General features: G+C 41.6%; 2 protein-coding genes across 5 annotated transcripts in view; one reads left to right on the top strand and one right to left on the bottom strand.

Moving 5' to 3' along the window:
- Window positions 1-2,829, top strand: part of atg7 (ATG7 autophagy related 7 homolog (S. cerevisiae)) — a 51,922-nt gene extending 49,093 nt beyond the window's left edge. For all 3 annotated transcript variants that reach the window (XM_086039922.1, XM_086039924.1, XM_086039925.1), the window contains exon 19: window positions 2,371-2,829. In XM_086039922.1, coding sequence (XP_085896048.1) covers window positions 2,371-2,403 — 33 coding nt within the window. In that variant the 3' untranslated portion in view covers window positions 2,404-2,829. The remainder of the gene's footprint in view (window positions 1-2,370) is intronic.
- A 71-nt stretch (window positions 2,830-2,900) lies between these two features.
- Window positions 2,901-21,783, bottom strand: part of vgll4b (vestigial-like family member 4b) — a 36,453-nt gene continuing 17,570 nt past the window's right edge. For both annotated transcript variants that reach the window (XM_086039929.1, XM_086039928.1), the window contains 4 exons: window positions 17,526-17,757; window positions 8,080-8,341; window positions 7,858-7,975; window positions 2,901-6,942 (listed from right to left, as the gene is read on the bottom strand). In XM_086039929.1, coding sequence (XP_085896055.1) covers window positions 6,668-6,942; window positions 7,858-7,975; window positions 8,080-8,341; window positions 17,526-17,757 — 887 coding nt within the window. In that variant the 3' untranslated portion in view covers window positions 2,901-6,667. The remainder of the gene's footprint in view (window positions 6,943-7,857; window positions 7,976-8,079; window positions 8,342-17,525; window positions 17,758-21,783) is intronic.

Genomic DNA, 21,783 nt, shown 5'->3' with positions numbered 1-21,783 from the left:
CCCCCCCATCTTTTATTTTGTTCAGATCACACACGCACGCGCACACGCACACACACGAGGACGAGCGCAGCATGGCAGCCGTCCAGAGAGGCTCACCGCCTTTCAAAGAGCTCTTTGCCCGCCGTTCTTTTGATGCCGGCTGGCCAGCACAAATGTTGTCCTTTTGATATGAATTTGTCCTCATTCTCCACACTGCGAGGGAACTGCAGTCGCCTGCAGCCAACCGCGCGCACTTTGTGTCCTACCAGTTTTTCGTATTTGGGCTGGACAATTTTGAGAAATAATTGAGTTTCTTTTTCCTTCCTAAACATTATATATTTAATATTATATATTATACATATTCCTTATATATATATATATATATATATATATATATATATATATATATATATATATATATATATATACAACCATAAGCTGTAAATCAATCTGTACATATACGTAATATGTACAATAAACAATATCAGATTTATTATACAAAAATAAAGATAAATGAACCATGAATTAATATGAAGGATTTTATCTACTTCAATTAGTTAACTTACTGAACACTTTGCCTTGCAGACTTTTAAGCGTTCACATTGACAACTTGACAAAATCCTAACAAACTGTGGCGGTTAAAAAAAAAAAAAAAAAAAAAAAGGTACAAGCGAACTTCCGATAAGTGAAGTGAAAAAAGACAGACAGTCGAACACTAATGCAAAAAGAGAACACTCACAAGGAGCCACGCTGAAATAACCGGCCTAACCAACATCAGCTCCTGATGTTCGTCCTAAAGCCCTGCCTCTTAAAGGCACATAGGCAATACACAATTACTACACACTAATTGCAGCCTAAAACCAATTTACATCCCAACTCCGAAGCTGTTGTCAGCCACAGCTCACATCCACTCGCACACACCCGCCGATATGATTACTAGACCCCGCCCCTAAAAGGCACATGCATGTACACAGACCCTAAAATAAGTACTGTAGGTTCCATATAATCTGTGTGTTGAAATACGGTTTAATACGTTTATGTATCTTACGTGTGTGTTTGGCAAAGATAGTTTAAAAAAAAAAAAAAAAAGTTAAATGGTAAAATGTATGGAATGAGGCTTCGGTGTCTGCATTACTACAAAGTTGAGGAGCATTTGCTAGTCCCCACTGAGGTTTGTGCTGGAATCCGCGGCTCAGCTCCGAGGTTTGAACCAGCACTTTCCAAGGAATGCAGCATGGATGTGTCAAATGTGCGTGCGTGTGTGTGTGTAACATTCCAGGCAGTCTTAGAGGTATGTGAATTACGTCTTACAGAGCGGGAATGTGAAGAATCCGCTGCCACGTGAAGGCCACTTTTGTTTACTGACACAGTGCTTCCAAGGTGGTTGAGCATGTGCGTGCGTGCGTGCGCGCGCGCGCGTCACGTGCTCCTGTCACTTCCTGATAATAAAGGCTTCAGTCATGATTGTAATTACAGTGGAACCCTCTGAAGTGGAACACAAGCCGTTCTTCCATTTTATAGGGGTTTCAAAACACACTTTTTACCTTTACAGTGTTTATAGGTGGTGCCCCACAAAAATTTGAAGAAAAAAAAAAGTTTTCATATTGTGGAATGTTGTGTGTAAACACTTTTGAGGAATAAAAGTGAATTTAATTCCAGAATGAGGCAGGGAAATAGCAAAATGTGACAAAAATGAAGCGCTGTGAATACTTTCTGAATGCACTGTTGCTGAAGTAAAAAGTCAGATGGTAACATGATTCTAGTCAGTGCTCTAACCGCAAAAAATTCAAATGAAGCTGCTTTTCCCCCCCCAAAAAATAATGGAATTTTCCCCACACTTCATCTGATCCAAAGGTCATATACTACTTGCAGGGTTATAATAGTTTGGGATTTTTATTTATTTATTTTTCATGTATTTTATATATATTTTTATGTATGTATGTTCATATATATTTTATTTCAAAATCACTCTTATTTTTTTGAGCAGGTTTGTTTGATATTTTTATTTTTTTTATGATTTGTTTTTTTGTTGTTTTTGTGTGCAAAGTTAAAAATAAGATATGTAAGTATGATAGATTTATAGAAAGACAGAAGATAAAAACCAAGCACTAGTTTTGTAAACATAAAATGTAGTTTATCAAAAAAAAAAAAAGACCAGTTTTTCCATTTAGTTCATGAAAATGTTTTTTTCGGGGTTTTTTGCGCTCTTGCAACCCAAAAATTCAACTCAAGTGTTATGAAATTCGAGCTGACCCAAGATGGCGGACACAATGACTTTAGAAATTCACAACGCTCACGTTTTTAGTCAACATTGTCAATTTGCTTTAAATTCCTTAACATTTTGTCTAATACTTGGCTTCCTAATTTACATTGTGTTGTGTTTTTCAACAGATTTGGGATATGAGCGATGACGAGAGCATCTGAGGAACCTAAAATCTTGAGAATTGGAGCATCACAGCCCATCATGTGTCTGAGCCACAAATCACTCACTCATCAAGACTTGTGAGGTGTAAAGACCAAAACACTCTTCTTCCGACAAGTTTCCACTAACTCCACGTCCCCACAAAAAATGCTTAACCTTGAATGTACCATTTCTGGTGTTTTGATGGTGAATCTGTTATACACACAGAATGTTCTCGTCATTGTTTAATTTTTTGGAAAACAACACGTGTAAAACAAATTATGTGTAGTCATCAGCAACCTAATGGTGTTTGTTACTCAATCATGGTAATAATTTTGTGTGCAAAAAAATATTGCAACTTCTGTACTGATTATACATTGGATGTCATTTGATTGTGCTTACAGTTTAATCTGTGTGACCTGAACTAAATGTTGGAGCAAAATTTAAAAGGTGTCTTTATATTTCTTTATGCGTCAAGCAAAAACGGATCATCATGCACAAAGTAGCAGTCAGTCAGGCAGTGATTTAAAAGCACTTTATTGTTCATCAAGGCTACTTTACGTACAAAAAAGGTGGCCTGCCAAAACCTTTTCAGTAGGAGACACAGAGCCACAAACTGTTTGTGTATTTTTTTTTTTTTTACAGTTGAGTGATCCTAGCACTAAGTACTTGCTACAAAAAAAAAATGGGGAGGGGGTGTGGGGGTGACCAAGAATATGTGGTCACCGCATTGCCCGTGTTGATTAAAAATGCTTGCATTTGTTTGACAAATGATTTTTGGGGGGAGGGGAAGACGTAAATGAAGAAACAGCCAGCAGTGATGCTGACCCTAGTGGCAAAGTCACCGGACTTCTTGGGGCCAAGCATTTTTACATTTTTTTTTATTAAATAATTGCTGGATTTAGCGATTGTCACTGACAATGTCCAGTGGCTTTTTTGTGTGTTCCTGCACTTGAACCTTTTTCAAGACAAACAACAAAAAAGATCAACTTTTTCAACATGAAGAAAAAAAAAAAAGATTATATGACAGGAAGGAAAAAAAACAATTAAATAGCTACATATTAACAAATTATTGTTCCTTGAAAAATACCTATGATTTGTTTTCTCTGTACATCCCTTACGCACAGCGTAATGATGGTCTTATAGTTACCTATTAAAAAAAACAAAAAAAACGGCATTTTCCTAGTGTGTGTTTTGTGTAGCAGACAGGCAGTCTTCAAACTAGAGTGTCGTGAAATGATAAATTAGCAAGCGGTTGACGGTACATTTTTGCGCAAACAGAAGCTCAGCTCCTGCGAACACCATTTTCCTATCAGGCGCCATTTTAGTTGTAGTCCTCTTGATGTCACGCGCTAACTAAGAATGGAATGTGTGGCAGATGCTTTGTGTTGGAACGGTTTCCACTAAACAGTTCAGTTCAGTACAGAAACCTTTATTTGTTTAAACTTCAAAGAGAAATGACAACAGCAATGGGAGGCAGCGCCATTTTGTTTTCTTCCCAGCCATCAACCAATCAATGGACTGTGGTGTAACTCCGCCCCGTAATTTGAAACACAAGACCTATCTTGAAACAATTTCAAACCCTAACCAGGACTTCAAACACTGATCGAGGTTTGAAACCCTAATTTAAAACCGTAACGACTGCTTAAAAGGCTCATTTGGAAAAAAAAAAAATAATAATCCTGTTTTGAACCCCTATTTTGAACCCAAATTGTTGCTTGAAATGCTAATATGCAACCCTGACTGTAGCTTGAAACCTTAGAGATCATAACCTTGATTTGAAACCCTGACTGTGGCTTGAAATCCTCATTTGAAACCCCAATTGTTGCTAAAAACCCTAATTTGAAATCCTAACTCTAAATTGAAAGCATGAGCCTGACTTAAAACTCAAATTTAAAACCGATGGTTAAATGCTAATTAAAAAAAAAATAGTAACACTGACAAAAGAGTAATCGTTCCTTGAAACCCTAAACCTGACTAGAAACCTTAACTGAGGCTTGAAAAGTAGTTTGAACCTAATTGTTGCTTGATACCCTACCCCTAACTGACTTGAAACCGCAAATCTGTCTTAATACCCTAATTTTCAACCTAAACAAGGCTCGAAACCCTATCATAAGCTTGAACCCCCAATTTGAAACTGTAACCTTGACTCAAATCTCTAACTTGAAACCCTAACCAATGCTTTGAAACCCTAAAAATGTGAAAGCCACTATTTGGAGATACCCAGCTGTTTTTTTTTTTTTTTTGCAAACAAGATATGAAAAGTAGTCCCTAGCCATCACTCAAGACTGCGTACCGTACCGAACTGAACCATATTGCTTGACAAGAACTTTACAGATGCCAGCGGGATGTCTGTGAGCGGCCTGTTATGAGGAGCTAGCATGCAGTACCACTGTTGTCTCAACATCAACGCTCGCGGTTTTCAGTTTTGTTAGCAAGGTGTTTAGCAGAGCCTGTCCGCTAGCTCATGATGTTTGCTAGCACACGATTTAAAAACAAAAACACACACCCACACACGATATAGTAACATCAACGAAATAACAACATGGAGTACAACTGATCCAGCAGTGAATGTATATTGTCTAACGCGTGTTACGTGATAACGTCCAGGAAAACAAAACAAAAAACAGGCTAATTAGAAGAAGTTGAAATGCTTACTAATAGATACCAGCTATTCAAAAAAACATGCATGGGTTAAAAGCATTGATTTACCCTTCAAACCTTACCCAGCTGAAATGAAGCGCAGCGGGCTGCTTTTTTAGGCGCCGTCGGTCGCAACTGACGTCAGCTCGTCATTCTTTATTGTTGGCGTTAGCATTAGCGCGTCATCATCTGTTGCTCGTTTGAGGGGAAACAGACGAGCTGGGAGAAACGCCGGACCCTTTCACACTGCTGTTTGCGCCAGCACATTGCGTTCACACTACAGCAGGCTTGAAAACCCAAAGTTGAAATTCAAATCCTGTAATGAAACCTCAGTTTGCAATCCTAAAACTGACATGAAACTAGGCTTTGCTTGACCCCCCCCCCCCAAAAGACTCTATACCCTAATTTTGAAAGCCGAACCTAAATCCTATTCTACAGCCGATATGTCAAACCTTAACTCTGACTTGAAACTTAAACAGTAGCATGAGGAAACCCTAACCGTACACCATATTTGAAACCCTAATTTGAAGGCCTAACTCTGGCTTGAAAACAATATTTGAAAGTACTAGAACCACATACCACATTTAAAACCCTAATACAGAAGTCTAAACTTTGCTTGACACCCCAACCAAAGGTTCAAACTCTAATTTGTAACCCAACCATCTTTAAACTATAACCCAATCTTGATAACTTCCACCAGGCTTGAAACCCTAAACTTCAATGAATCAGGTGGGCCCTATTTTCAAATCAGCCAGCTGATTTAATCGAACGATAGTTACTCTTAAAATTGACCAACACGGCTGATTCATTTACACATTAACTCGTAACAGGAGACAAACACCTTAACCCCAACCGCCCCCCCCCCTAAAAAAAGGGTCATTTTACAAAAATTTGCCCTCAGTTATGAAGTTAAACAAATACTAAAATAATACATACCGTATTGTAACAATCAAATGTTGCTAGAATTGATAACTTAGTTGTTGCGTTAAGGGAGCAAAAAATAATTTGTACTTATTTAATCAGCCAAGCAATCGGTTATCAAATTTTATCATGCCAGATATCGGAATCTGCCTTGAAAAAAATAAAATCAATAAATCTGTATTGGTTGGTTCCTAATTGAAACCCTAACCTTTAACTGAAACCCTAACACTACAGCAGGCTTGAAACCCTAATCCTGGCCCAGAGCCCTATCCAACGTGTGTGTGTCAAAGTTCACACCTGTGTCCCAGCTGTCCAGCATCCCCCATTAAACACTTGGACCTTTCAGTCCTGTCGGTGAGGCTTTTGACGCGCAGTGTGAAAGGGGGCTCGAGGTTTCTTTGGTAGCACGGTCGGATGGATGGATGCCTTTCTGTTGCTCGCTTTTTGTCTCTTTCAGATGCGGAATAGCCAAACTACAGTTAAACCCACAAAACAAAATTACAAAAAAACAAACAACAAAATCTACATGAAAACTGCTTCTTTATGTACAAATAACTACAGAAGGCTCGCAAAGACACCGCGTTCAAGTTCCTCATCAGTTCCTTATTGCTCCGTTGATCCTCAGCGGGGTGGTTTGTGTTAAGCAGACCAGCAGGCCGGGCGCTCCCTCAAGGAGGCCGGTGTCGGGGACCAGTCCCTCTTGGAAATCCCCTCTCGCCCCCTTCAGGAGACCAGAGAAGGGGAGTGGTTGTGGTTGATCATGCGGCTGTCGGGCGACGAGTTGGGGCTGCTGGCGGACGACGACGGGGCGCTCTTGTTCTTGATCTGCAGCCAGGTCTCGCCCAGCGCCTTGGCGAAATGGTCGTCCACCGAGCCCGTGATGGACACGGAGTTGGTGGCCGCCGTCGCCGCTGCGACCGCCACTTCGGGCTCCTTGTAGTTTTTTCCCAGGCTGCGGCGGAAGTGCTCCTCGATGACGGGGTCGCACGCCGTGTTGGCTGTGAGGAAGGTGCACACGAAAAACATGTTAGTCCTTCAAGTGTGTTAGGCCCAACACGCGAACATACGGATTTTTATATCTTAGCATTTTTGTTCGTATTTTACAAAACAGTGCTATTTTTTTTCTTTTTTAACACACTATATGAACTAAAAAAATTGCTGTGACTTTTTTTTTTTGGGGGGGGGGGGGGTGCTGGACAAAAAGGCATTCCATTCATTTCAACCTCACTTTGTTGGTAAAATGAGTCTGTAAAAATCACACAAAAAACATTGTTGGTTCAGCAAGCATCAAACTCACTTGTTTTTTTCTCGGCTTTTTGTGCAACACTGCTGTATACACGTCAATTGAAATTTTCAGGAGAAATCTCTTAATTGTTGACAAAACCTTAGTTCGGCAAGCATCCAATTCATTCATTAGTTTTGCTTGGTTATTTTTGTGTCTCATCCCAAAAGATGCTCGAAAAGTCTTAAAATTCTCTAAAGCAGCAAAAAAAAAAAAAAAAAAAAAAAAGCCTGTGAATCTACTTCCATTTATAACAATATTTCATACCTGCCTTTGTCATTTTTTTTCTTTTTAACAACACCAATTCCAAAACAGCCATTGTGGATGATGAAGTTGCGCGACACGCCACGTGACGTCACAAGAGTTTGATATTCAGTAAACATTGAACGATTAGGAGTGTTCTCCTTTTTGGAAAAGAGAAGAACACTGCAAGAGATGAAATGCTGACAAGACGCATTATCATTCGTTCGGAGTTTTTTAAAAATTGCTTTTAACCATTGCTAATTCCTTTTTACACTCGTGTTAGAATTTACAAGTTTAGAAATGCGATGCGTGTGATTCTATTTGTTAGGCAGCAGTCAAGTATGGCTGCAAGCAATGCTATTTTGTGTGTGTGTGTGCGCGCACTCACTGTGGACTCTCCTGTAGTTGTTAGTGAGGCTTGAGCAGCCATTGTGGGAAAGCGGGCAGTGGGACAGGTTACAGTTGCGGTTGTTAGCAGGGGCGCATGTGATCACTGATGGACGATTCTGAAAAGAGATGGACACACATTAGTTTTTTTTTTTTTTTTTTGACACCTCCAAAGAAAAACACAAGAATTCCGCTTCCACCAGTCCCGCGCCTCGATCATCACCTGCTGTCGTTCGGCCACGCCGACCGCGTGCGGCACGGAGACCAGAGTTGCCACGCTGCTTCGTTCCGCCATGCTGCTGCTCTTGGTGAGCGCCAGCGGCTGGTCCATGGCGGCTAAACTGGCCAGGTGGTGATGGTGCGGGAGGTGGGCGTGGCCGTACAGGTGGCTGCCGTGGACGCCGAGAGCGCCGGGCACCACCACGCGCTCCATGGGACTCCGGCTCTGGTCCTTGGAGGAGCTGCGATAGTCTCCGTGAGGTTTCCTGAGATGAGAAGAGAGAACAAAAAAAGGTGGGAGACATGAAAAGTTTGTTACTACAGCAGGGATGGGGATTTTTTCCCCCCCCCCAAAAATGTCTTGTTTTTCCAACCCCAAAAATTCAAATTCAAAACAAACTGCTTCATTTTGGTCTGTGGCTAGGCTTTCTTTATTTATGTAAATGTTTATTTCATTAATTTATGTTTATGATGTCTAGGCGGATTAACTGCTTAAGAAGTGCAGTCCACATTGTTTACATATCATTGTTTCATGAAACATGAAAAATTTAAGCGATAAAGCCACAAATTGTTGCAATCTGATTTAAGACTTACTGACTTCTTACGCCATACTTGTTTGGTAGAATTTTGTCAAGTGGTCCTAGTGAACGCTTAGACTATAAGTCAAAGTGTTTAGTAAGTTAACAACTAACTGAAGGTTCAATTGCCTTAATTTTAGTGTAAGGCCCAACCTATAAACCCAAATATTTTCATATAATAAATCATTTATTTATTGTAATACAGATTACAGATTAATTTATTGCTTGTTTTTGTTTAAAAAAAAAAAAAAAGACACAGGACGAAGACTTAAAAATATGAAATTGCAATCGTAATATTGAGAAAAACAATGTAAACTGCAATTGGATGATTTTTCAAAATGGTTCAGTCCTACTAGATGGCATCTGTGAAAGCCAAGATGGCGGGACGGAGGCGTCAAATTGACTTCTTCTGCTCCATTCACTGGCTTGCTGGATCTTTGCCTAAAAGATGCTCGCGTTTTCTGTGGTTTAAAAAGTCATATTTTGCCATCGTCTGTGCATGACACGTTTCCAAAACGCAGAGGTTGTTGTGAACGCACGCCCACTTTGATGTGCAGTCGAGTGGTTACGCCTCACATGGCGCGCGCTTGCTCGCACTTTAACAGGTAGCAATTATGTTGCCGAGTGAGTCAAATGCAGTCTGCTTCGGCCCGCGTGTGTATGTGTGTGTTTGTTCAGTTGTGTATTACACCCTTCCTGCACTTCTACTTCCCTCCTACAATTTGAGGCCCGGCAAAGGGATGGGGAGTCCATGTATTCACTTTCACCCATCTCTTTTTCTCCCCCCCCGCCACACTCGCATGAATACAGCTGGGGAAAACGCATCGAAATGGAGCTCCGTCGATAAAACATATTGACAAACTAGTACATGGAAAAAAAAAAAAATGCCTCTTCATTCGGAAGCAGACACAGCACCGCTGAGGCATTTCCACAGTCATTATGTCAACGGTGAATGAGAAGACCGCGACTCAAAAGGGCACAGTGATGAAAATGTAAGAGGCTTTTATATATATATATATATATATATATATAAAAAAAAAAAAAAACTTGTTTAGATGCGAATGCCAATTGTTGTAGGAGCATGTGACCAAGCAACCTGACTGCTGGCTCAAGCATCTGGACTCCACAACAGCATCTAAACCACAAATAAATGGAGCCCCCCCCCCCCACACACACACACACAATCCAGACTGGGGACAGAGGAAGAGCTAAGGAGACATGGGGGGGGGGGGGGGGAGCGTGGGGGGGTGGGGGGGGGTTGCTCCGGCTGAATAGGCCTCCCCTACAAGAAAGACTTGTTTCCTTCGTTTGTGCCCAAAGCTTACATGAGCAAAGGGGCTCCCCCCCCTACCCCCCTTTGCTTTGTCTTCCTTGTTCTTTCAGCGTCTGCTACAAACTTCCTGAGAGATTTGGCAGCGTTCCTAAAAGCGTCAACCCACACACTCACAAAGGCAAGACATCGGGTTGCCATTTTGGAGCTCTGAAGTCGCAAAATCCATCGTATAAAAACGGGATCGTCATAGTAAACTAGGAAGTAGCATGTCAACGCTATCATTCACCTTAAATGGAAAACAATTCATTGAGAACGGTGAAACTTGTCAAAGGGGTGAACCATGTAGATACCCAAGCGAGTGACGCGGCTAACCTGCGCTGAACAAGAAGATTATTATTATTTTCTGTTTAGTCTGGTGGGCAGTAAGCTGAGGAGGTCGACCATCCCGCAAGCCCCCAGCACCCCCGCCACCTGAGCGTTTGGGTTCTTTCCAACTTCAACCGCTGCCAAAACACAGGCGTGGTCATACCGCCAAGCCGGAGGGGCCCGGTTGCAGGAGCCAGCGGACAGAACCAATCAATGGCGGCGCAGTCAAATCCTCCACCGGCCCCGAGCCTAAGCGTTGGCCCGACGTACACTGGACTTGATTTTGTGCCATCGGGCAACCAAAAACCCACCTGCTTGTTACCCGTGCCAGCTGCTCAAACTACACAATCAAACTTGCTTGACGAAGCCTTCTTTTGTGTGCATATTTTCACTGAGCAAGTGTGGTTGATTCGCACGGATTTGAATTTGGGTCGACTCGTTGTGAAAATGAGAACCATGTGACTGGCATCGGAGGAGCGCATCACATGATGAGCAGACGTCGTTTTCAATCTATTTTACAAGGCTCCGGCTTATGCGTAGCCGGGCATTAGCGGTGGCGGCTGCGGCCTGCGCTCACAGGAGGATCCCCTCATTCTAAATCCAGAGGCCAACCCTCCACCGAAGACGCATGAGTGATACACTTCCATATGACGACTGTTCTTTATTACAGCAGCGGCCCATCTGTCATTAAGTGCAGCCTTTTCAGCGACGCCTGTCTTCGCGTCAACGCCGAGGACTGCGATCGTGCTGTGACTGACTCGTGTTGAGAGTTAAGTCAGGCCAAGATAATCAAGAGTTTAAAGCTGAAAATTTTACATTCGCTTTTGTGTCACACTTTTTATAGTAGGGCTGAGCATCTACTTGAGGGTTGCGATAAGGCGAGAAACTACCACGGGCACTTGAAAGATTATTTTTGTTATCTCTGCCTGTTCTAAACTCCTGTTTCCTTGCCTGTGCTGTATTGAGCATCTTAATGCTGCCTGATCTACATGGCGGTAGCTCATCTTAGACCACCAACTATCTACTGGTTTCTGACCCCACTGAATTTTTTACCAATCAATTATTGGATTACTATTGCAATCTTGATGTAAACTGATAGTTTGAGGGTTTTATTTGTAATGAGCTTACAAAACATGCCAGTGAATGTACGTTGTCATCCAACTATGGTGAATTCTGAGTTTGTGATGCAGAAACTGCATGGCTAAGAATCTTGGGAAAGAGCAATACTAAAACTTCAATCATTCAATCATACACAGGGCTTTGTTCTCCTTGAATCTTAATCCATCTTACTAAGACTTTTCGGACAATTCTATGCTTGGCTGTGCACAAAGCAAGGTCCATAAAAGGGATGCTTGGGTGAATTTGGTGTGGAAATACTTGATCCCAAAGCCATCAAGCGCTGTTGGGACGATCAAGACACAAGACCAAGACCCTTTTGTTCAACCCCAGGGAGAATGGGCAGAAACGTTGAAGTCCTTATATTGTCTCCCAATTTCAGTTCCTGTCAGGTGTTGCGCTACTTGAAGCCATATAATATAAAGAAAATGACTTTTTTTTTCCCCCCCCTGTATTTTGGTTCACTTGTTTCAGTTTTAAAGTAAACTTTCAGGGGGGAGGGAAAACAAACAGTTCTCCAGGAAAACCCTCCCTATAAATCTTGAAACTGGGCAGATGTTGATATCCGCAGAGCAATCCATGGAGACGGGGAGAGAGGGAACGACACACACAGGAAACATCTGGGAAGAATCAGCGTGTAGAGAAAAGACAAAAAAGAAAAAAAAGCTGAAAGAGGGGGCGGATGAAGGCGCAACCACAGGTTACAACCAGGCCCGGGCTCTGCGCGAAGCCACAGAATGGAAATATACAAACATATATATATATAGAAAGTGAGCCACACTGCTTATACAGAATGTGTTTTTTCACCCAAATACAGTTTACTTTCCAGGCTTTAGGCGGATGTTTAAAAAAAAAAAGGACATTCTGAGAGAGAAATCTGACTGACAGTATTATTTGAGTTTCCTTCCACTCTGGCAACAACAATTTTCTATGTAGGAATACAGGTGAGAAAAACAAAATGCTTAATTAGTCCAGCCAGCCTTAAATAGCATTCCTGACACCACTCGAGCTGCAGCTGTACAACTTGTGCACACATTTTCAGCCGGGCGACAGAATCGATCAAACGTGTGTTTGCCAGCTAGATGACTCCGGGTTGGGGGCAATAGAAAGCTCAGCAAAAAGAAAATCTTTTGTAAAGCTACAACAGATCGGGCACAAGAACCCCAACAAGGACGCAAAAGAAAACAGCGTGGTTGCATGAATGCACACTGAATACAAAAAAAAAAAAGAAAAAAAGGAACCCACATGCTTTTGATCAGCTTTGATTAAACGTTCTCACACAGAGTTGCTTCCTCTCTCTCATTTTCGTCTTCCTCCCATTTGGCCCCTGGAGAAACCTCTTAAGAGAACAACTGAAGAAGTTCCAAGTGAACTGCACTACAAAGCCCAATTTCAGGCCTGTGAAGCTGCAGTCACAGCATGACCAACAACTTAGAAGCGCTTCCTACAACATATAGTATGACTACAAGGCAACTGTTTTTGCCGAGGACTCTTTTTATCCCCAAAATCAAAAAACGTGTGTGTGGGGGGGGGAATCCTGCTCTTATTTGAAAGCAGACAAGACGCACAAGCAATGGGGATTTTTACAACTGCTGAGTGGTGGCCAGGAGGGCAGGCAGCAGCAAGCTTCCAGCCCGCAGGCTCCAGGATAAGGCTTCTTTGTTCCAGGCTCCGCCTACCTCCTCCTACATGCACAGCCACTACATGCGGATGCTTAGAAATCAGTATTTAAAAAAAAAAAAAGCACAAAATGGAAAAGATTTGCTTCAAATATCCCCAAAGAATTGCCATGGTTAAAAAGTCAATGTAGATTTCAAACTTTAATTTGGGATACAGTACATTAAAAATAAATAAAGTTTCATCACGGTAAAAACAAACCATTCTTTTGATGTTTGATACATTTTTTTTTTTAGTATGCTACATACAATGCTGCCAACTATTCTTACTGCTTGGGGCACACACAAAAATGTCCTTGTATCCAATTAACAATCTCCAGCCTGTATTTCTGATTAATGTAACGTTATTTCCATGTGCTCGAAGACACCTAAAACTATTTGTAAGTCAATTGAATATACTTAAAGTAAAACTGAACAACACAACAATGCAGCCTTATTCGGTCTTGTAAGTACTATATGTGTATGTACATGCCGCTGGAGTTTGTTCGGACTCTTTTGCTTTGTTCTCTCACCAAATACACTGACGGCCTTGTTGGGATTGGACAACAAAAGGAGAGGCCACCCTATGTGGCGCCACCCCTGGCACAGGTGTCAGGTGTCTGTTTGCACCGAAGGGGCAACTGATACTGTCCGTGCATCAGAAAACCGTGGGTACACTACTAGTAGTAATAGACCACTTTTAAAAGTCTGTTGACAAGCACTTTGAATAGACAGAAGAACACTTTGTTGCACAATCTCTGTGTTAAGAGAGGGTGCTTGGATGAACTTCAGGGAGCGAGCAATACCCAAAAGGATTTTTAAAAAAAAGAAAAAAAAGAAAATATCGCTTTCAATCGGTTGCGTGTTAAAAGGCCTGTAACAGCTCTAATGTGGACAATTTGCTGGATCTCTGTGTAAAAGAGGCTTCAGGTATCTTGTAGGAAAACAAAACGAAAGTACGGAAGAAACGGACCAGCACACTGATCGACACGGCCAAAATACAGTACATACAAGATAGGGTATTGTGTTATAAAATAATACTCAACCATATTCATAATTTCAGATGTACCTGTGACTTGAAAGCAAAGCATGGAGAATCTTTGTAGTCGACATAAATGATTGCAGTCTGTGAACAGGACGATCGATCATTACTAACAGCTAGGGATTGTCACGATATCCAAAAGTCGCGATACGTATCACGATACGATAATTATCACGATATTGTGTCGAGGTTGGCGATATTAAAAGCTCACAATACTGTATAAAAGCGCACGATATTGTTAAAAAAAGAGATTTAAAAAAAACATCACAATATTCTGTTTTTGTTACACATAACAGCATTCACAAAGTACAATGACCAAACACCTAATATTGAGCCACTTACTTGCTAATGAATGCACAGATTGTGAATCAGGTCAATTTGTGGAGGAGCTCAAATGTGTTATGTTCCACTTTATCTGGCGATTAGCGTGGCTCTTAAACATCTAGCCATCCATTATAGGTGGCAAAAAAATTGCATCAAATTAAACTGCACTAATAAACTAACCACCAGAGGGTGCCAGAACTGCACAAATGGAAAACAACTTGGGCTTTTAAACAGAGTTGTCGCTATTAATATCGCGACATGACGATTATATAATGTGGCAATTTTAATATCGCAATATCACGATATTGCCGATATTGTGACATCCCTACTAACAGCCTTTCAAAATTGCCACTCTTTCCTTATTCTTGCACGTGTCCTCCTCTTTGTGGCGGTTTGCTTTTTTTCTTGACAATCGCACGATGTTTTTGTGGTTCACTAAAATGTTACTACAAATAATAATAAAGTGGATCCGGTATGGAGCCGCAAATGCCGATACAGTGTAGCAGTTTTTAAGCATAGCATGTCATAGACGGGTGATGCTAAATCACTGTGTGCAGCAAAGCTTCACCAACTATTTTTTTACGTGTGATAATCCTCTCCCGTCATATTCGGCCACGTCACTCGGTGAGCGGCGGCCTAAAAAAACATTTCCGACACCAATTTGAAAGCTCGTAAGACAACAGGCCTTCTTGTATTTGTCAAGTCAACCGTATACTCCCTAAAAATTAAAAACAAAAAACAGATATTGTATAAAACACCAGTGTGAGGTAGACAGCCAAGTTATGTTTGTGAAAAGTAGAATGTGAACTCCCGACAACGATGAGCGGGAAAACATGATGACTGTGCACAAATGTCAAGTTGCACAAGCTAATCCTTTGTTCTGTGAGCGCAGTCACAAGACCAGAGAAGAAAGGACTTTTTCCCATGCCCCCCCCCGAGTCGCACAGTGGCTCGACCTGATGTGTAACACAATCTGCATGCAATTATTTATGTCTTGTGTGAAACAAATCTCTGAATAGTAATACAGCTGATTGTAAGCAGCTTTCCGCGTTTTTTCATTTCGATGGATTCTCCTTGCATATGTACACTGGCATAGTCTGTCAAGGACGGCCATTAACAGTGACGTGCAATTCCGTCCACAAGATGTGTTTACTAAGAAGCAGCAAGCATGGGTCTGCTGCCCAATCGCCCCAAGAATCTCTGGAATCCCCACAAGATGGAATGTGGGGAAAGTGGGCCATGTAAATGGTAGTGAGTTTCCAGGATTTATTTGAATCATTCTAAGCAAAACCAAGTTTACATGGCGCACCACTCCTTAGGCACAAATGATACATTTCACAAGCGAGGGGGAAGAATAATTGACTAAGATCTGATTTTTAAAGGGGTCACATAGACCAGCCTTACAAAATACATGTGCAAAGTTGATCTGATAGATGCTAGGTTCCATTGTACTTGTTTCTGTTTCTTGACTTAAAGAAAAAGCAAATGATTGACATTCAAAACAAGTTCAGCTTATTTTCTCCACTTCTGAAATTTGATTGATTTATGCTGAAACCAAACAATTATTTAACCCATTAAGGACTAAAGCGCCTGTCTCAACAGCTCCCCAAAACCTAAGGTCGCCTTTGGAATTACCCTTGAAAACCTGAAGTTCTCCCAGAAATTCAACACTTACAAAATGATTCATATCTCAGCCCCTGTAGCAGACAGAAACATAATTCCAAAACAATTAAAGAGCTTAGACATGTGACTTTGACACAGGCAGAATTTATTATTATTTACTGTTTCAATCGAAGATGTAAAAATAACGTGTCAGTGCGAGAGATGCACTATTCTAATTTAAAAAAAAAAATTGAGTGCTAATTACCATCCTCTATTCTGTTACAAAGACGTCATTGTCTACAAACCATATCATATCACGTTCGACTGGTTTCACTGGTCGTGCGCGTCGTCTATATAGCACTGTCGTTACTTATCAGAGCTCCTGGCGATCGACGGCGTCCGCCATTAGCCTACCTACGGCTCGAAAAAATTCCACCAGATCCTCCGCGGTCTCGCGACACCGTCACGTGTATATTCTGATGCATTAAATTGGCTAAGAGTCGGAGAATTGGATTAAAAAAAGACACCGACGTATCCGCATTCCCGGCTTTAATGGTAAAATGATGCAACAGCGCTCCCGGCTCTAGTGGTAGAAACGCGGTTATGCGCTCCCGTCCTTAATGGGTTAAACTACCCAGAATTTTTTTTTTTCCCAGACAATGTCAAAGTGCCTCCTCTTCCAAAAAAAGTGTCCCCTTTTGAACATGATCCGAAATAAATTAACTAGGGATGTCACGATATGCAAATGTCACAATACGATATCACGATATGAACCTCACGATACGATAGTTATCATGATATTGTGGAGAAGTTTGCGATGTATAAACAGCTCACGATACTGTGAAGAAAGATTAGCTGATATTAAAAAAAAAAAAAAGTACAATATTTTTTTGTACAGAATAACAGCGTTCACAAAGAAATAGGCTTGGCCAGTCATGCATCAGTCAAACATCAAACTACACTAATAAACACCAGAGGGTGTTGGAACTGCACAAATGGAAAACAACTTGGGTTTTCACAGATTACAGATTTTCTGCTACTATTATCATGACATGACAACGATATATTGTCGCAATTTTAATATTGCGATATTGCAGATATGACGTCCCTAAAATGAACATTTAAAATATTCAACAAGTTAACAATAAAATGAACTCTTTAACTGCAAACTCATCTGGTGAGTCTGCAGTCAAAGTGTAACATCTTCTCTCATGTAGCGTCGTAGAGGGAGGCAAGGCGATCGCCGCAAAATATTAGCGGCTTGGAAGCACATACCAGGCGTCAAATGTTTACAATATGCCCATGTATAAGTGCTTTTTGCAACGTAGTTGGGCACCGTAAAAACGTTCAGCACGAGTGACTACATGATCGCCTTCAACCAAGCTTCTCTCTCGTTATATACGAAAAAAGATTGCATTCCTGTTTTCCGGGTTGGAAATTCACTAACGTGGCAACACTACTGCGTGTTATGAGATCGTGGCATTGTGCACTCACAACTGCGCGGCGAACAGTCGGCTCATCTTGGCCACGTGCTCGTTGTCGTCCATGTCGCTGTCCCCCTGCTCCCCGCTCAGCTTCCTCTTGGTGGGGCTGATGGGTGGCGGGCCCGTCCTGTGGCTGGAGATGGATGACGAAGAGGACGATGACGAGGAGGAGGAAGAGGAGGAAGACGACGAGGACAGGGACAGGGACTGCAGTCGGGGGTCTCCTCGCAAGGCTGCTTCTCCTAAGAAAAGGAAGACACACAGAACCATAAGTTTTAAGGAAAGCCCAAACAATTTTGTGCCATTTGCAGTACAGTGAGTGTTTAGGCAACAGTTGTGTTGACTTGGTTTGCTCCCCCAGAATTAGCAGTGGAGTAGTGGACTATCGGTTTTGGAAACCTGTGGGTGGGTTCTGCGTGCGACTGTTTGTGTGCGTAGCAGTGGAGTAGTGGACTATCGGTCTTGGAAACCTGTGGGCGGGTTTTGCGTGCGACTGTTTGTGTGCGTTTCTCTGACTGACTGAATCCACCCCCTCACGGTCTTGTCCCGGTCCACAAGGCCTCCAGAGTAGCCGGTGAGTTGGAGCAAAGAAAAAGGAGAACGAGGGAAAAGTACCACTGGCTCCGACTCAGCTCGGGGACTTTCCACTGCTTTGGATTCATGCATCTGCCTGAATTTTCCCAAGCAAAACACACAAGTCGAAGAAAAAACCAGTTCCAGCTCAAAATTCTCCATAACTACTCCCAAAACGGAGACAAACAAAAAGTTTGTTGCTAACACCAAAGTCCTGACGGTGTTACCATATCAAACTGCAGCCTCTTTCATTCCAGAGATCCTGCAGAATTGGTGAGACCATTTGCCTTCTACACAGAACCAGGCAAAGCTTTCACACAGCATCCAGCGGTCAGATGCTTAGATAGGTGACAATATCTGAATTGAAGGTGGAAAACTGCTACGTGGACTTTGTACACCCATTCCATGTCAGTGCAATTTATACAGGATAGGGACATAGCAAAGTCATGAAAATGCCAGTTTTTTGTTTTTTGTATAGCTTTTTATGTCAGAAATGCATAAAAACTCCAGCAACTTGTGGTGGTTTTGTGGTAAATATCGTTTTTATATTGACATGAATGCAGGGCAATTCACCTTTGAATCAAGTGAAAAATGTCTTTGGAGCAGAAAATCAAATCGTGACTAGGACTGCCAAGATTAGTCGACTAATCACAACGATCGATCAAAATCGTCAGCAATTAATTTTAATAGTTGACATCGTGTATTTATATAATTATTTATTTGGCGCACTGTTTTTCTCTCGATACTGCCTCGTCTCACACTTCTCCGGCTGGCTGTTTGCCTGTCTGCAACGCACATGCACAGTAGTGGTAATCCGGGTCATCTGTGATCCAAACAGAAGCATCGTGGGTAAAGTAGTGTAAGGACTACCTGTCCTATTTGGTACGATTAATCAAACTGAATCATTTGAAACGAAACACTACGCACATGCTTTGAAAAAAATAAACAGTTTTCACCAATTTTAGCTAATCAAATCATATTTTATTACCCAAAAAAGTGTGTTTATTCTAAGTATGCCAAATACACTGGAGAGTGGGAGAGTGCTGCAGCCTTAGCATGGCCTCCCAAACACTGCCACCCCCCTCCCCACTCCCTATGGCATGCTCCTGTCTGCCCCACTCTGTGCCATGGCAACAGGGATGACATCATTATATTTGGCCAGGCAGATAGATGGCAATAAAAAGGAGAGGAGGCTTGTGACAGCACACTGTCCAATCAGTAAGAAGGATATTGGGTGGATGGGAGGGGTGATGTTGGCTGTGGGGGCTTATCATAGGTTCAGAAGGGGCACAACGTTTGGCTCATGTTTCCAACCCAAATTAATTAAAGGCATTAGAGATTAGAGAGTGGAACATCAAAAGTAGAACACAATCCATTCAGTGAAGTTGGTTGACTTCCATGTTGTTCTAATTTTCAGTTATTCCATAGGGAAAAATACAAAGTGAGTTCATTTATTGAAGCCATTATCAAGTCTTCATTGATTTTTCCAGTCCATGTTTATTACAGTTACACAGAAGTTAGCAGTATGATGCTGCTTTGGTCAAGATTTCAGCATATTAAAAGCGTTTATTGGCAAGCTTCTCTGGTCATTCTCATGCTAGTCATTAGCCATTGTAGTTTTGGCTACCGTACATTGTATTTATAATAGCATCTGTTTGGCAAAACTTTGGTATTTCTCTTTGCAACTGATCCTCGTATTATTCTGAACAGCCACACAAGTTACTATGACTACGTTTACATGCAGCCAATACACCTTTTAAAACCCAAACATTGGCGGTATTCGGATTTTTAAAAGCCATGTAACGTGTGCAATAATCCAAAATGCCCTTATTCTGTTTTTTTAAATTCCAACTATTATGCCTGAGTTACTCCCTTTCCAACCCGAATATGGGTGCATGTAAACAATCGGAATATCCATGACACTCTGCGCATGCTCAACCACAAGGAATCTTGGTCTTGGAAAGTGCCTGTAAGCACGGCATCCCTGCCGTAGCGAGCCTAACTTGAATACAATGATTCCTTTGCAGACGTCCGTGTGTCGCCTTTTCAATCGATTCATTCAAATATGGGCGTACCTCCGTCCGCTCATGCCATGTAAACGGGGTTTTCCGAATGACTAAGAAATCTGAATTTTGACCTCAACCAGAATATTGACTGCATGTAAACAAACTGTGCCTATGTCACAGTAACTTCCAGTTCCAGAGTTAGGGCTGTAGCTGTTGAATATTTCTGCAACTCAATTAGTCTACCAATCACTTCGCTATTATTACTTGGTCTTATGTGGGGGACAGCGAATTACAGTGTCGAGTTGGCAGCTGCGAGCTCGGGTTCGTGGCAGGCTGTTGCGGCTAATCGTTAGCTAGTCTGCGTGTTGACTGTTGAGTGCTCCCAGTGGCTAACCACGGGGAGTTGGCGCTAGCAGCTATTAAATAATTACAACTTTATTTAGTTACGTATTGTTCAACAAAGTGTTTGAAAGCCCACCAGCAGCTGCGACTACTTGGGGGAGTATTACAATACATTGTAACTAGCTAACATTGATACCTTGTGTTGCCAATCGTAGATTTGTTGTTGTGCTACGTTAGCGAGTTAGTTCTGCTTTGCGGTAGACACATGAAATGATCCCAAACTTTGGACATTTTTTGACGCGCTCTTCCTTGCCCTTTCCACATTAGTCGGTGTGGAAAAATGACCACTGCGAAGCTTTCAGTAACTGAATTATTGGAGTTATTCAATAAATTGTTTCAGCCCTAATAGCTAGCACCACACTTAATATGATATAGTGAAAACGCCACAAGTTTTATCACTATTTTTTTAGGCATATTTTCCAGAAAATTTTGGCTGAACGCCTAATTGTGCCACTGTTTGGGCATTTGACTTTTTCACATTCAAACTTGCCTTTGCATCCGTTTTAATAGTAGGGAGTAACAATTAAACATATCTTTATGGTTGTTAGACATGCACAGATGGCACAAATGCAAATCTGTAAATGTGACCATATGTGCGACACGACTTACTCTTGTGCACGTGGACTATTCATACTTCTAATTAGGAACATCAAAAAGATGGTGACATGATGAGAAACGCTCTTGAGTGGAAGTCAAACTCCTCTCGTCTCTCATTCGATTGGGCCCGCATGATCAAAGTCTATTTCTCTTGACAGAACTTCAAACGGCTTGAAATCTGGACGAGATTAGATTACAAACAGAGGTGAACTCGCTCTGTCTCTCTTTCCCTGTTTTTTCCCCCCTCAAGACACTCCAAGATGAGTCCAAGCTTGCCTTGTTATCTCTGTGCTTGTGAGCTTAGTCCTAGGGTGATGCTTTTATCTCACTCATCACTCCAAAGGAAATCCAACACAAATCAATAATAAAGACTTGACGGATGTTCTTTGGAAAGTTCAACATTTGGTTGGATCCCAGTAAAAGGAGCGAGATCGACGAAGCCACTCGCGAGGAAAATCCACTAAAAGTGTTACAAAAGCAACAAAATGATCTAAAAAAAACAATACGAAAAAAATACACCTACAGTCAATATGTACTTCAGCACTGTCATACAGCATGTTCCAAGTTATTGTTCTCATTCGCAACTCCATGTTTCTCTGAATATAATGCAGCCATTGTGCTAAAACACATCCCATTCTTCGTTCATTATACTTGTGGGGAGGAAAAGTCAGGATGCCAGTGCTTTGCTTA

The sequence above is a fragment of the Filicampus tigris genome, chromosome 9 (genome assembly GCF_054856515.1).
Source record: "Filicampus tigris isolate MCC_2025a chromosome 9, RoL_Ftig_1.0, whole genome shotgun sequence".
Classification (NCBI taxonomy): Eukaryota; Metazoa; Chordata; class Actinopteri; order Syngnathiformes; family Syngnathidae; genus Filicampus; species Filicampus tigris.
Note: the sequence above shows the minus strand (reverse complement) of the source record. Positions and strands in the feature narration are given on the sequence as shown.